The following is a 17794-nucleotide window of genomic DNA, read 5'->3' on the forward strand; positions in this document are numbered from 1 at the left end:
CATGTAAATAATCCAATTTTTTATTTGTAAAAAATACCTTGGGCTTACCAATTAGAGCAAAGTGTACCTCATTTTCCTTTTTGATCTCTTGCAGAAGATCCTTCCCACCAACATTAGCACACTTGGGCCTACTTATTCCTTTTCCCTTTCATCATTTAATCGTAACAACACGTGGATATGACCATCCATTTCAAGGGTGTATGTATTTATCCTTCCATCGTGGACAACTCTCTTGTCATATTGCCATGGTCTTCCTAACAAAATGTGACAGATATCCATAGGCATAATATTACATAGCACATCATCTCTACAACCACCAATATGAAAATCTACTTTACTTTGTTCAATGACGAAAATTTTATGTCCTTTCTACAACCAGGACACTCAGTATGGAGTAGGATGCTCCATCCTTTGCAATCTTGGCTTCTCCACCATCGCTGTAGAGACTAGATTGTCGATACTACCATTTTCAATGACCAATTTGCAACATTTTCCTTTGGATTCATATATTGTCCTAAATAATTTCCGCCTATAATTTGGTTCTTGAATCTCCTTCTCTGCTTCAATCAAGACTCTTTTCATCCTCAAGGATTCACCCTTCTCAGAGTTTCTTCTTGTGCCTTTGCATTGGATGTCTCTTCTTTGGCTTTTGTAATGCCAATTCCTCTTTGATTTGTTGTCTTATTTTCAAGAAAATTCCACGACGTGTTCCTTTCCTTTCTACATATATAACACCTTATTTCTCTTCCTCTTCCCCTGCCTCTGCCTCTCGAGAAGAATCTTCTTTGCCTTGCTTCTCCTCCTCTAGGTAACAAATTTCTAGAGTTTTTTTGTTGACTCCTTTGGAATTTGGAATCTTTTGTTTTGAAAGTTCCCTTTTCCTTTATTGGAATCCTTCCTCTACTTCTTAGGGTTTGCTTTCTAGCCAATTTCTCCTCTTCTCTTAAAGCTTCCTGGTAGGAATCTTCCACTGTCTTTAGGGAAGAAGCCAATCTCATCCTAGATATCATACCTTAGGCCATATATATATTTGGTCGCGTTTTCAATATATTATTCAATATGGCATGCTTTGATGTTCAGTCTATAGAATTATTCGGTGTACTGCTTTACTGTCACGATTTTCTGCCTCAAATTTTTGTAATTGTATAAACAAATTCAACCAGTAATCCTTAGGCATGAAATTTCTTTTAAATTTAGCCAATGTCTTGTCCCATTTTTTAATTTTCTCCTTTCCTTTCCTTCTTCTATCATATTGTAGTTCATCCCACCATAAGGCTATGTGTCCCTTCAACCTGACCTTTTGGTCCTCTTCGACATCTTCATAATCGAAGTATTTATCAATTGTATTGATCTAATCAAGCAACACATCCACATTCAAGTTTCCATTGTACAGATTCACTTCCATCTTTGGTTTGGATCCTACCTTGGTAACCAATTTTATTAGTTATTCCTCTTCTCGTCCTCCTCCTAACACTCCTTCTATCTCATCTTATGAGCTCATATCTTCACTCTTACTAACATCTCCCATATCAAGTTCCCTTCTCTAAGTTGCCTTGATGGCTTCCATCCTTGCTTGGATGCACCTCAACTCCAATTCTAATTCATCATTTTCCATATCCCTCTCGAGCTCCTCATTTGGGCAACATGTTTGTTGCAGTTGATCTACTAGCCCTTTCAAAAACAATTGAGCCTCAAGCTCGAATTCCACTTCATGCAGATTTGTTATGTGGGATGTTAGGGTTCGACAAGAAAATTTGTGTGTTTTCCCATATTTTAATTTTTTTCATGGTATGGTTGATTTTCTATGAGCTATGAACTCCAATGTTATACTCCACACACTATGAGCGTAATTGTACTCATTCACCACTAATCCCAATTTGTCCAGCTAGATAAGAGAGGGAGGAAGGGGCCACAAAATTGGAAGCCCAAAATCTCTTTAAAAACTCTAAGGGTTATGATCTAAATCTGACTTCCAGTGAGCCCAAAATTTTTTGAATTCCAAAGTTTCACATATTCAACTCTAAATCCCTTCGGCCTCTTAAGAAGCAAACTCTATCTCACTATTCTTCCTCCTTCCAATTACAATTTTCTGCAAATGAGAGATAAAGGAAAAGAACATTCTATAGCCCACTATGTATGCAAACATGATAAAATTCTATTTATCCTTATATATTAGAATATTGATTACAATTTCATTCAAGCATATATGAGAGTATCTCGCAAAGACTTGAATTCATTTTTCCCTATGTCCCTCTCTCATATGAGCCTGACATATTCATATATCTTCAATAGGGAGAAATATCTCATAGCAAAAGTGGAGGTCGCTTTCTAGCAGTACCTCTCATATGTCTACATCTTGCGTGTTTCTAGAAATCTACCCTAACTGATTATTTACATTTGTCCCATAGGGACACATATGCATAACAAATAGATTCTTTCAAATGGAAATTTCATTCATGGGAAAAACAAAAGAGCCCACTTGGGATGTTCCTGCATCATACTTACACTACCTAAGCCTTTAAAAAAGAACCTACAAATCTAGGTATTGTGCTTAAGATGGTAAATAAACTATCAAACAAGGTTCTTTATTTGAATAATATTTCAAGTGAGTGAAATTCCAGTTAGAGAAACTTTATAGATTTTCCTAGAAAGGCCATTATTCCCTCCAGACCCCCATAAACTCCAATTATAAATCTAAACTTGGATGAAGTAGGAATGCATAATTAATGCACTTTTCATCATGCTAATCATTTTTAAATGACTTAGACTCAGTGGATTAATTCCATGACCTTAGTAACAAATTGACTCCTTGATCAACAACCATAATTTAAAAACCCACCCAATAAGCTAAGATCAAATAGGTTGCAGAAGAGGATGATTCAACAAATGAAGCAACTATGTTTCTTTGTGATTCGTCTTATGATCTTGGGGATGCTATTAAAGAGGAAAGGTTGTATGTGAATTACTTGCCACTCAATTAATCTTAAAAACTACATTTTAAGCTATAAAGGACATGTGTCAACAATTACCCTTCTATTGAGACCTAACATAATCAACAAGAAAACTATAGCCTCTCCTCAAACCTACAAAAACATAGTCCCATATTAGCCCAAGAATCCTATAGCCTCTACTCAAACCAACAAAACCATGGTTACAATGTCACTCTTTCGGACATGGAATACAATGTTATTGAGGACATGAAGAAAACTTTAAAGGTAGACGTCTCCATGCATGGCATCAGAAGAAATATCTATTAGAGATATTAAATTTTGAAAACCTTCATAAATTGCCCAGATCCACAATAGAAAAAAATAGCTAATTACTTAAATAAATAATGAACTACTAAAATAAAAAGAAAGTACAAAATAAGCATGCAAAAACAACACAAAAATTGAGGATAATTGTAGATGGCATACACAAACATTTGAAGTCACAATCTCCTTCTTTCGTCCTGATCTTTAAAAAATTTAATTACAATATGCATCACTATCTAGTGGATTAAAGAGTATCATCTAATGTGATTCCTTATTCTATCTACAAAAATATCAATGTTGGTCCTTCTTAATGTACTGCATGCATTATTCATTTATAAAGACCATATGTGAAATTCATTGGAAAACTTAAGGATGTCATGATTAGGTCATCTTTAGATGCTCAAGTTTGTCAAATTATGAATATCATTGTCATGGATATCCTAAAAGCTTCTAGTTTGTAGTTGACTAGGTCATGGTCACAAAAATTACAGGGATATTTCACCATGGATTGGTCACACGTGTGACTGCCTTATAAAGGGTAAAAAAATCAAATCAAAGTTGACCATGAGGATCACATGAAACATAATGGGACATAAATGTAAAGGAAAAATGAACCTCTTAATTTTAGACAATCAACTTTTCGGAAATATTTCCTTGAAACTGGTTTTTCGGTGTTATGCAACCCAATGATAACCTCTAGAATAAGAAATGAATTCTAAAATCATTTGCTACATATGAATTAATAATCATTATTGTATTATATTAGAGCTAGATAACATTATTTCTTCTAGCAGAATCATAAATACTAACATTTTAACTTTGTTATTTGATGGCTCCAAGTCATAAGAAGGAGCTAGGACAGGTTGCATCCTAATTGATGCACATACCAAGAGAACTTAAATTTCCTACATGCTATAGTTTGAATACACCAACAACACAATTGATAATGAGGCCTTTGTTCATGGTCTTAAATAAGTTGATATAAAGGTAAAATAAAGTGCTTGAAAGTGTTAGGCGATTTAAAAATATTAATGAGACATGTAAGGAATTTTTTACAACATATTTCCCCAATTTCAAGAATTATGAGTCAGATATTTATAATTTGTTCAAATTTGATTCATTTAATATTACTTCCATCCATGACTCCAAGAATGTATCTATTGATACTTTGGTCAAATTTGCCTCTAGGTTTGCTCCATTAAATGATGAATTTATATTGAATTCAATTTTAGGCCCCTTATACCAAATAATAACACAAGCTAGAGGGTTTGATTATGAAAAAAAATATTACCAAACTCCTCAGTAACAAGGACACTTTCAAATATGTAATTATAGATGACAAGGAGCATTCAAAATCCGTGCAAAATTGTAAATATGACTTAAGAAGTGATATAGACAATTCCACACCAAAGGAAATCCTAATGTTGGAAATATGCTTGATCTTCATAGCAAATTTAGAAAACTTCAACATCTACAAAAACAACTCTTCTATGAGCTATGAGTTGTCAATTTGGTCATTAAAGAAAGTCCCAAGAATATCAATCTTGGGACTTCTTGTTTAGAAGTAGAAAATTAAGCATACATTTATTTGTTTAGAAAGTACACAAATGTATTTTCCTACATTTACTAATGCTTGCATACTTATGATATGAAGACCATTAAACATGTCATTCCCCTTAAAGGAGATGCAAAGTTGTTTCAACAAAAATTATCTAAGCTGCATCCAAGCCTTGAACTATTGGATGCAAAAATCATCTTCAAGGTTCATCATTCCACCTAGGCTACAAATTTGGTCCCAATCAAGAAAAAGTTAGAATAGATTAGGACATGCCTAGATTTTCAAAATCTAAATAATGTTAGATAAGGATAACTACTCTATACCTTCAATGGAGTAGATTTTATAGCTTGTTTCTTGGTATGAAATGTTCTCATTATTAGTTTTTTTTTCTAGTTACAATCAAGTCTTGATAGTTGATTTTAGCTAACTGGAAACAACATTTCACACAAAGTGGGGAACATTTGATTACCAAATAAAGCCTTTTATTTAGTGAATACAAGAACCATGTTTCAACAAGGAATGGACATAACTTTCAAAGGACTAATAGGTCATGACATTGTGGTTTACCTTGATGATATCACAACACCTATATTTTTGAAGGATATTTTTGAACAGTATCAAAATAGAGTTTCAAAAGTAAAATTACTAGGACATATCATATAAAAAGATGAAATATTTTTGGACATAGAAAGAACCAAAGCCACCATGTAGATTTCTAGGCCCAACAAAAAAAAATCAATGCAATCCTTCTTTAGTAAAATAATTTTTTTCCCTAAGGTTTGTAATTGACTTTGTTGAAATTGTAAAATCTTTGAAGAATATGATAAAGAATGATTTTATAAATGAAATTTGGTTGTGAAGGAAGCATTTAAAAAAACATTAGAGGAAATTTCATCCTAAAAGTGCTCATGAAAATTTTCACTTAATTTCCATGTTATAATAGGTAAACCAATCAAAATTATTTAAATTTAAAAAGAGGTACATGTAAATACTTTGGAGGGAAAAGAAGAAAAACTATTTTTTTACTTGTTTTATTAGTTTATCGCCTTATAGGTTTACCCAAATTTCAAGTGTAGACACTTGTTGGATGCGAAATTAAATTCCACATCCAATGAGTACCCGTTATGCATACTTTTGAGAATACCCACATTGACAAAAAATGAAGATACATTTAAAAAGTGTGTTCAACTTGATTTTTTAACATTTTTTTATCAATTTGGGTCTTCTCAAAAGTATGCATAATGGGTATTCGTTGGATGTGGAATTTAATTCCGCATCCAATGAGTGTCTACACTTCAAATTTAGATAAATTGATAAGGAGATAACCAAAAATACAAGTAAAAAAAAAAATGTTATTTTCCCTCCAAAATTCATAACTCTTATTTTATTATTTTAACTATTATTTTATTATTTTTCCTTAGGATGCCACTTTTACGCTGAATTTCCTCTAATGAGGATGCAATAGTCACTAGCTTAGTATTAGAGAATATAAATTTCAGTAAAAAAAATTCATTATATGCATTTACATTTGAGCATTCCCTTATAGCAGTGTTGACATAGAAGATGACCAAGGGAATGATTGTCGAATTTCATTCATGTGCACTTGTCTATAGGGAGCTAAGATGAACTATCTAGCGATTGAAAAAATAAGCGAGAATTCTATATTTTTAAGGTCGTCAAACAATTCATACCCTATATTCTAAAACCCATACGAAAGTTATTGTACTCCACCCTAATGTGAGATCACTATTTGTACAAAAATAACTTGGTGAATATAGGGGAAACAAATGATAGCCTTTAAGACATATGATCGAGAATTTAATCCTACAACTATACTTAGGGGAAAAGCTTTATGCACATTAGTAACTAAATCATTGGATGCAAATGAGTCATTGGAAGAAGGCTAGGAAAATGAGATGTCTCTTTATGTGCAAGTTGTCTTATATGTTCCTTCTAATACAAGCTCCTAATATAATGAGATAAGGAAATAATTGTAACATGGAACTACTCCTAGCTATCTAAATTTGAGGCAAAGGAGAATGTTAAGTCTCAAGTCTTCATAGTACCAATTGAATAATGATATCTTCTTGTGTAGAAACTATTACTTAGTGCTCCTACATGTCGACCCGCCATTTCACAACCCAAACTTTCGAAAGGAATTCTCACTATATACATTTGCATTTGATCATTCCCTTTCGACATTGCTCAAATGAAGATCAAGGGAATTAGTGTCTTCTTCCATTCATGGGCACTAATCTACAATGAGCTAAGCTAAACTATATAGTAATTCATAAGAACATCTTCATTATGTAAGGTCATCAAACAGTTCAAACCCTATATTTTAAATAATCATACTAAAGTGATTATACCCCACCTAGTTTTGAGATCATTGTTTGTAAAGAAATAACTTGGTGGGTGAAGAGGAAACTAGATGACAACGATCCATGAATAGGATCTAGGGTTCAAGCTTGGAACTATAGTTAAAGATGAAGGTCTATATAAATTAGTAGCTAAAGCTTTGGACCCAATTGATTCATTATAAGAATGCTAGGAAAATAAGATATATATTTGTGTTCATTAAGTATTATATGTTCTTGTTGATACAAACACTTGGTATAATGAACTAAGGCAAAACTTTCAAAATGGAACTACTCCTATCTATATGAATTTGAAGAAAAAGAGACAGTCTAGGCTCAAGTCTTTAGAGTACCATTAATTAATGACATTGTGTTCTACAGAAACTATGATCAAGTGCTCTTAAGATATCTTAAGTAAAATTATGCTAACAAAGTCCTCATAGAAATACATGATGGACCTGTTGGGGACACTTCGCTACGAAGACAACAACTGAGAATATTTTTTTATTTAATTAAAAAATGTTTCTGTGTCCTATCCTAGCTTCAACAATCAAGAATTTAGTTGCTTTGTTCAAGAGAAACTTAGCTAGAATGTTAGACAAGGTATCTTCTAGGCAATCCTAATTCCTCAAGATTTTAGAATTAAAACTAAAAACTTACTATACCCTTTAATACTTTGATTTCCCATTCGGAGAAGCTACCATGTATCTAAAGATCATCATTTATAACCTATTACCTAAAACCATTCCTATGTTGTCTCCATTAAAATAAGCATCCTTTCCAATGCCCCATAATTCTAAAAGAAAGTGAATTTGGGCAATCATAAAACCCAAAGTTCAAAAACCATTTATATAAGCAATTTTCATGCCAAAATCTAGCCAAGTGACACCAACATTTACATGTTGAATTAGAATATTTAAAATGAAGTAAAAAATATAGTGCAAATTATGAAATGTTTTGTAAAAAAAAGCATTATGAATTATGCAATATACACAAAACTGAAAAATTCTACATCTATCCATGTATCGCATATTGCATAGGGTTTTCATAATGCTTTAAACAATGATGTTGTATATATTGGCTTCAAAACAAATTTGTTATCCATACTTCATTTACATTTCATAAAAATAACAAAATGCCTTAATCAAATAAGTTGTATCCATTTGTAGTTTGGAAACAGGTCACACAAGTTAAATTTTCCATAATAGCATTCAAAGGAATAGACTTGGAAATCAATTCATTAAACAAAAATTATAATAAGAGATCAAAAACCAATTTATTTGACCATCAAATCATACATTTTGATACTAAGATAATAAATTGGATAAATCGAAGAGTGGAATTTCATTTAGGTGTGAGCCTAAAAAATGGCAAGTATTCAAAGTGATTACAACTCAATTGACCAAAACCAGTGCAAAAAATTCTTTGGCATAATGCCAATATTTGGATAATTGACGTTGCTTCAAAATAAGTGTTTTTTCAGTGCCCAAATTATTATTTTGTCTTATTGGCTAGGATACTACAATGAAATGAGAACTATTCTACCGAAATTAAAGAAAGATGTTAATAAATGTGTAAACGTTGCAGGACTGACTCAACTTGGGAGAAACTCAAATTATTGAGTCAACTAGAGGCCACATTCAAGCTAAAAACTCATGATAACATGATTACGTCAACAAGGATTGAACAACAAAAGGATTTTATCAACACAAAATTTGAGAATTAGTACTACTAAGTATTACATATTTCATCTTTGAAGCATCTACAAGCTGGAAATATGTGTTTCATGTAAGTATTTTGGTCGCCTATGGGTTAAATCAAATGGGTCTAATTATTCCTTCTAACAACACCATTCTACTAAGGTGTGTAACTTACATATCTATGTGAAAATATATCATTATGTGACAAGTAACATTCAAAGATGTTGCCCATAAATTCTCCTTCATTCTCTAATCTTAAACATTTCAAAGGTTTATCACATTTCTTTTCCACCCATGCCCTCTATTCTTTGATTTTTTCAAAGACATGATCTTTATTTTTTGAAGAAATACATACAAGTATACCTAGAAAAATATTTAGTGAAATTCAAGTCAAAATGCACCTTGCACATGGTAGTGATGGCTTATTTAGGGAATATAGGGCACTCTAGACAAGTTTCTTTAAATATTTGTTATCCAATATTTTCTTGTTGCAAACACTACTTAGTGGCAATTCCCAATCACATGCCCTTCACATACATTATCAAAGAAAACAACTTTAATCAATAATATTTCTTATAGCAACCTACACAATTTGAATGTGTGGGTTTTCACAGTGGTTAATCATGTTGTTGATGCAATTCTTATGGATGTACACTATGTAGAGTTTTTTAAGAGCTTTGAACTAAAATGTCGAAAAAACTATGTCCCTAACGATGGGTGGAGTGTCCACTCAAAACATCAACCATTTGAAAACTCTACACAGTTTGCGTCTAGAAAAAATATATCAACAACACAACCTACACAATTACCTAGTTATTAACAAAATAATACAAACTACATCATTGTAAATCCATTCATTCAATATGTTTGTACTAATCAACTTAACATCAAAAATTTTATCGTTCACTAATGTATATTATTGAACAAACAATTTGATTAAAAAAAAATTATTGTGCCAAGAGGCAGTCTAGAGGGAGCAGATGTTGTAGTGTCTATAAATAAGAGAAAACATTTAGTATTATTTCTTTGTCAATAAACGTTACACCACAACATAAGCTTTTAAAAAATGCCTCTACCAGCTACAGCATCTACGCACTGCCAAACTTCAGGTGCCACCTCCATCTCTTCTTAACATTTTTTAATATGTGTCTTATAAATCAATCACATAAATGTATTGATTGCCGACACATTTCGAACCAAGCAATGTGGTTCATCATCTAATCGTCCTAATGATGAACAACATTTGTTGGTTTGAAACGCGTTGGCAATCAATACATTTATGTGATGGAACTGAAAGACAAATATTTAAATAGTTCTACTCACAAAAGCCTCCATTTAGATCTTCATAACATTGTTTTATAGATTCCAAAACTAAATTGAATTTCCAAACATTTTCAATCCTATATAAATTATTAATAATTACATACAACACATATACAACACATTTAATCACATGCAACAATACACATACACATGTCTAAAACTAATTACCAGTTATTTAACATGAAGTGTTCTCTTATAAATTTTATACATTTTACACCTCCAAAAACTAATTACAAGTTATTCAACATAAAGTGTCCCCTCATAGATTTCATATATTTGTTATTTCACCCTATAATAAGTACTTTTTACACCTCCAAAAACTAATTACAAGTTATTCAACATAAATTGTTCCCTTATAAATTTTATATATTTGATATATCACCCTTCGAGATTGATTCAATGGACGAGTTATCACAACCTAAAAGTGTTCCGTGGCAGATTTTTATGTTTTCATTAGGTCACTCTTCCACACTAATTCAATGGACGACCACTGGGTTACTTTGAATTATTCATTTGCAATGGAAGTCATATCAAGTTACTGCATTTGCTTTGCAATGAACCATCAATGACCATGGGATGAACATGGAAGTCATATCAAGTTACTGCATTTGCTTTGCAATGAACCATGAATGACCATGGGATGAACATGAGTTAGGCCGTGACAGTTCATTCCAACTTGATTTATTACACACATGTTTTTGTAACAGATGGTGTAAGATGTATAAAAGCACACATGTTTTTGTAACAGATGGTGTAAGATGTATAAAAGCATGTGCAATGCTAGGTGATTTTTTTTAAGTGGGAGTATTTTAATTCTTTATGTTAAGATGGTTGCAGTTATCTCAAACTAATTCTCAAAACCAATAAGTTGGACTATCAATCCTTATAAAATGAAGTGATGTCAATTTTTTTTTATGAAAAACATCAACTTTATTATTGAAAACAAATTTTTTTGATAGAATGCTACATTTTTTTCTTCGTCCCGATTCATCACCACTTATCATGATGGTGACTATTTTGGGTGAATGCTATGTATGGTAGATTCTCATTTTTTCTGTTATGTTGGTTGAGCGGAGAGGTTCATTCTACATCTCAGTATGAGGAGATGTGTAAGTATGTCCATCCGTTTGTGCCCTCTTTAAAATAAAAATTATATTATAAATAGAAAAATAATGTCCGCTATAATATATATATATATATATATATATATATATATATATATATATGAAGTTTGATCCCTTTCGGCTTTTATATATATATATATATATATATATATATATATATGAAGTTTGATCCTTTTCGGCTCATGTTAAATCGATCCGTAGTTAAAATGGATCTATGCTGGTTATGCTTCAATTAAGATGCTTCGCATTAGGTCATTGCTAGCCATGAGTGTGGTCTAGATCCTTCACCCTGATTTACACACTAGATTATCAGTGATATATGTTTGTATATGTAGTGAGGCCTGGTTCACGAACTACATCATTGGGATTTGATATTAGATGCTTGGGGAAGTAACTACCTATGTTTTGTTTTAAAGGGTGTCTAGACAGAGAATTTTCTTGCAAGAATCTAGCAAGAAATTTTACTGTGAGAATGTTTAAATTGTTCTTTTACAGCCGAAATGAATTCAATATCATAAAAAACCCGTAGAGCACTCTAGAGCACCTAAAATCTTAAAGATTAACAACTATAACTTAAATTTTCAAAAATTAATGTAACAAGTTTATACTACACCATTATAAAAAAATATACCATAAACATTGATAGAATGAACAAACATACACACTCATCAAAACAATGCAGAAAAATATTGGGGCATAATTTGCCCTTCAATAGATTTTACAATGCATTTGAGTCAACGAGACGGAGACTACAGCCCAGACTGCGAATAAAATATCAACGACACCAAAAATAAAAATGTTAAGGTCAAAGAAGATTTAGTGTCCGTTATTAATCCTCCTTTTGTAACTGCATGCAAGTTTACAGCTGTATATGATAAAACTGCAGTGGAAGAGTTTTCGAATCTTGAGAATGCATATCCGCACATTGACCTGCTGTGGTGGCCGTTAGAGGGGCAGATTCTTTTTTTTGTGAGTCTGCTTTTGCTAAAATCATAGAGACTTAGTATACCCGATTTGCAGGTGGTTGGTTATGCTCTTGATGTTATAGTGGCAGCGTTGAAGTTTGATCCTGGGTCTCCCTTAGATTAGGCCAGACAATTATCGATTCACCATGTTGTATAAAAAAAAAAAAAAAAACACATCCGCACTGACTCCCTTTACATCGAATGGCAGTGTTGAAGTTTGATCCTGGGTCTCCCTTAGATTAGGCCAGACAATTATCGATTCACCATGTTGTATAAAAAAAAAAAAAAACACACATCCGCACTGACTCCCTTTACATCGAAAAAAACCCATTGGATAATCTTTCCATTAATCTTTGAACCTGATTTTCCTATCACCTTTGGTCTTCTTTTTCGGTCTCATCTCATCGTATAAAGATATAATCTTATTAATGTCGTTCCGGACCAGAGCTCTTTTCTAATTAAAAAATGATTGCATTCCTACTACCCAGATAGTCCATAAAATGAAGAGAGGGATTGCATTGCCTATATATATAGTTTTTATGGCCGAAGGTATAAATGCATCTAGTAAACAACAATGTTTTGGAACACCTGTTTCAACATAATCACTCTGCCACCCATAGATAACCAGGTGCTTCCAGCATTCCAGTTTCCTCTAAAATCTATCAATCAGCCACTCCCAATCTTGGTTGCCATATCCATTTAGTTTAATTTTATATCCTAGGTAATTAAAACCTTCAACAATATGTATAACTGGGACCCAAATAAATCTCTGGTTTATGTTTTTACTTCCTTGTCATTGTCATCATGTACCAACAGAGACTTACCCCATTCATGCATAAATCAGTTGCTGATCCAAACTTGAAAAGGATCCTGTGAATATGGCTCCATTCTGCCACCGATGCCTCCCCCAAAAAGTAAATCGTCAACAAACATCATATGGGTTAACCACTGATGCTTGGACACTTTAATCCCTGAGTTATAACTTAATTCTTTTGCCTCCCGAATCTACCAGCTAAAACAATCTATCACCATCAAGAAAAGCAAGGGCGAGAGAGCGCAGCCCTGTCTCAACCCTCTTTGTGCATTGAAAATTTGAGTTGGGAGCGCATTTATAATAACCGCGAAATTTGTGATCTGAATTCAAGCCATGATTCAGAGAATAAACATTTGTGACCTGCCCGATTTCATCAGCACCAATTTCAGAAATTCCCAATCGATACAATCATAGGCCTTGATAAGGTCTACCTTCAGCAAACAAGCTCTCAGTTTCCGGGGCTTGATAGAGTGCATCAGCTCCTGAGCAATACCAACAGTATCTTGTATTTGCCTACTCTCCAAAAACCCAAATTGTTCCTTCGAGATGAACCTCGACAAGATCGCTTTGATTCTACACGCAATCAGCTTTGATATCAGCTTGTATACCGAATTACACAGTGAAATTGGTCTATAATCCATACAAGTTTCCAGTTACTCTTTTTTGGAATCAAAACGATAAACGTGGCATTAACAGCCCCCGAGATATACTCCTTGTTCCTGGAGTCTTCAGCAGCCGACAGCAAATCTGGCATCAACAACTCTGTGAAGTGACAAAACAGTTCAATCCCCTACCCATCTGGTCCGTGACTCTTTTCTTTTGCACATTCCTTTAATATCTCTGATATCTCTGCCCTTGAGATCGGGCGTCCCAATAGTTCATTGTCCTCCACTGAAAACATGCTAGGTACCAGGTTGATGAATTCCATATGGGCCAAAAATTCATGTTCTTGTGCTGTATACTGACCTCTAAAATGTGACACAGCAGCCTGTTCAATTAAAGGTTGAGAAATGTGTATACCACCTTCAGAATCCTGAATCTTCCTCATCGCATTATGCTGCTTCCTGAGGTTCTATTGCATATGGGAAATCTTGTGTTTTTGTCACCCGCCTTGATCCAGGTCGCACAGCTTTTCATCCTAATATCTTCTTCCTGTGATCGCCAGATCTTATTCCTTTTCCCTTCTTCCTGTGATCGCCAGATCTTATTCCTTTTCCCTTCTTCCTGTGATCGCAAGATCTTATTCCTTTTCCCTTCCAGCTCTATTATCTCTCCTTGTATCGGACCGAGAAGTATAGAGGATCCCCAGGGTCATTATAAAACCTGAGATTTTCCTCAATCTCACTTAAATCTTCTACTCCTGCCTCTTTTATCTCCTTTATCCATATGCGAGCCTCCCTTTTCAGCATATTAAGTTTCTGGCAAAAAAGTGTCATACCGTCCTGTGTAGCAGAATTCTGAACCCCATTCCAGCACCTGTAAACCAGATTCTTAAAGACCTCCATCTGTAACCATTTCGGGTTAAACTTGAAAGGGTAGATCCTCCCCTTTTCCATGCCTTCCCATCTTAATAAAATAACCTGCTAGTGATCGGAAATGAAGGAAGGAATAATATCAGAGTTGACACCCACCAAATGGTTAAACAGTGATTGTTTCATAATAAATCGATCCAACCTCTTGGAATTACCCTCAGTCCCTTCACGATCGTTCCGCCATGTAGGGCCAATGGGTATTGGTGCAACGTCAATAAGATCGTGTGCTTCCAACATTCCAGAGAAAAAAATTGATAAACAGTCCACCTTAGATCTGTCCCGCCATATCTCTCCCGAACCCAAAGAGAAGTTGAGATCTCCAGCTATTATCAGCGAGCTCAGCCCGAGAATTCCCGAACCAGAAATCTTTTCCCAGTAAGATTTCGTGTCATTATAAGGGGCATATGAATTGATTATGCGAATCCTCTGGATGGAACCCGCTAAGTAACCTGTCAAGATAATCCCTGCATCATAATTGTATGCTTTCAGTGAAATCTTGCTTGCATTCCACATAACCCCAAGACCCCCAGATATTCCATTCGCGTTTGCAGCACATACATTCCAATCTGAACAAACCGACACCATGGCTTCCCATGTTTTTTCTCTTCGCGTTTGTAGCACATACATTCTAATCTGAACAAACCGACACCATGGCTTCCCATGTTTTTTCTCTTTTGGTCATCGTTTCTTGGAAGTTGGAAGAGAATCAAATACGGGTTATGTAACCAGATAAGACCCTTGATGGAGCGTAATTTGTGGGCACCTCCCAGTCCTCTGATATTCATAGATATCAATATCATGGGGTCACCTAAAAAATGGGTGTGTCCCCTCTAAGAACCCAATGACCATCAACATCAAAAAAAGGTTACATTGTTTTCCTTCCTCTCTCTTTCTTGTTTTTTTCCTTCTATTTTCCTCGCTTCTTCCACCGAGTTTCCATTAACATTTTACAAATTAGATATACCGATCCTTCCTATAACCTTCCTCCGCCCCCCTTTTCTTATAATTTTCCTTCGACTTTGCTCCCTTCTTCCACAGGGTTTCCATTCCTACTCGTTTCCTTCCACTTTACTCCACCTTCTACAGGATTTCCATCAACATCATACAAATTAAATATGCAAATTTTTCCTTTAGCCTTTCATTGTTTTTCTTCTTCCCTCTGTCTTATTCTTTTCCTTCTTCCACACGGTTTCCATTAACATTTTACAAATTAAATACAGAAGACTTGTGGTTATTGCAGAACTCATTTGCTCCCACAATCGCTACTGGTCTGTGGGGCGTTTACCTCCTAGTGTTGGGCGTGAACATTGTCGCAGCAATGGAGGGTCAGAAGGGTTTGAGAGTTGCAGAAAAGCATCGCGTTCAGCCCGGGCAGAGCAGAGGTACCTTGGAAAAGAATCGTGTTCAGGCCGGGCACACCAAAGGCGCCGTGGTAAAGCGTGCTGTTCAGGTCGGGGACGTCAGAGGCTCGGTGGAAAAGCATCGCGTTCAGGCTGGACAGGGCAAGGGCACCGTAGAAAGGCATGCTGTTCAGGCCGGGCACATCAAATGCGCCGTGGAAAAGCATCGCGTTCAGGTTGGGCAAGTCAAGGGTTCCGTTGAAAGGCATAGTGTTCAGACGGGGCAGATCAAAGCTACTGTGGAAAAGCATCGCGTTCAGGCTGGACAGTGCAAGGGCGTGGTGGAAAGGCATGCTGTTCAGGCCGGGCACATCAAAGGCGCCGTGGAAAAGCATACTGTTCAGGCGGGGCAAGTCAAGGGTTCCGTTGAAAGGCATAGTGTTCATACACGGCAGATCAAAGCTACTATGGAAAAGCAAACTGTCCAGACTGGGCGTGTCAAAGCTGTTGTGGAAAAGCGTACTATGGAACAATGGGACATTCGCGTTTCTAGTCGCTAGACGTCCTTTGGCGGTAAGTAGCAGATGGATGATGTGGTAGTAGAGTTCATTTCCTTTGTTATGCTTCTGTTGGGTATGCTTTAATATCTGGTTTAGTTTGTTTTATATGCTCAGAGGTACTGGATGAACATGATATTTTTATTTGATTTCCTTTCAAAGGTCTGATGATCCTATGTAATGGTCACACAACTTTTGGATAGACATAAATTTTGTGTTCCAAATATGTTATTACTATTGTATTTTCTTGTTTGGTCTGACATGAATGATAGATCCACAGACATCATCAATTTTAAGTATCGTGTTCCAAATATGTCATTACTATTGTATTTTCTTGTTTTGTCTGACATGAATGATAGATACATAAACATCATTAATTTTAAGTATCATTATTTTTCTGGTTGAAGATTTGGTTCACAGGTTTTGAATTATATAAAATCCTTTGAGCATTATGTATTCTTATGAGTTCTATTTTAAATATTGGACTGATAAATGTGAATTAGGAAGCTGTATTGCTAATGGTGGTGTTTTTTAAAGATATTTTTATTTTAATGTTCATACAACTTTTGGAATGGTCAGTCCCACATATCTCATAAATTTTGTGTTCCAAGTATGTCATTACTATGGTATTTTCTTAGTTTGTCTGATGTGAAGGATAGATCCACAGACATCATCAATTTTAAGTATCATTATTTTTCTGGTTAAAGATTTGGTTCACAGGTTTTGAATTATGTAAAATCCTTTGAGCATTATGTATTCTTATGAGTTCTGTTCTAAATATTGGACTGATCATGTATTCATATGAGTTCTGTTCTAAATATTGGACTGATAAATGTGAATTAGGAAGCTGTATTGCTAGTGGTGGTGTTTTTTAAAGATATTTTTATTTTAATGCTCATACAACTTTTGGAATTGTCAGTCCCACATATCTCATTGCCATTGTCATAAATTTTCTGTTCCAAATATGTCATTACCATTGTCTTTTCTTGTTTTGTCTGATATGAAGGATAGATCTACAGACATCATCAATTTTAAGTATCATTATCTTTTCTAGTTGAAGATTTGGTTCACTTGTTTTGAATTATGTAAAATCCTTTGAGCATCATGTATTCTCATGCATTCTTATGAGTTCTGTTCTAAATATTGGACTGATAAATGTGAATTAGGAAGCTGTATCGCTGGTGGTGGTGTATTTTAAGATATTTTTATTTCAATGGATGAGTTTGAGCAGATCATAATTAAGTGTAAGAACATCTAATTAAACTAGTTA

At 34.4% G+C, this 17794-nt stretch overlaps 1 protein-coding gene across 1 annotated transcript; it reads left to right on the top strand.

The window, feature by feature from the left end:
- The first annotated feature begins 15722 nt into the window (after positions 1-15722).
- Positions 15723-16820, top strand: LOC149154935 (uncharacterized). Its single transcript, XM_089441424.1, has one exon. The coding sequence runs from the start codon at positions 15946-15948 to the stop codon at positions 16525-16527; it is 582 nt and encodes a 193-aa protein (XP_089297550.1). The 5' UTR covers positions 15723-15945; the 3' UTR covers positions 16528-16820.
- Positions 16821-17794: the final 974 nt, after the last annotated feature.

The sequence above is a fragment of the Pinus tabuliformis genome, chromosome 9 (assembly GCF_031772625.1).
Source record: "Pinus tabuliformis cultivar Carrire ecotype Pingquan chromosome 9, CPIR1, whole genome shotgun sequence".
Lineage (NCBI taxonomy): Eukaryota > Viridiplantae > Streptophyta > Pinopsida > Pinales > Pinaceae > Pinus > Pinus tabuliformis.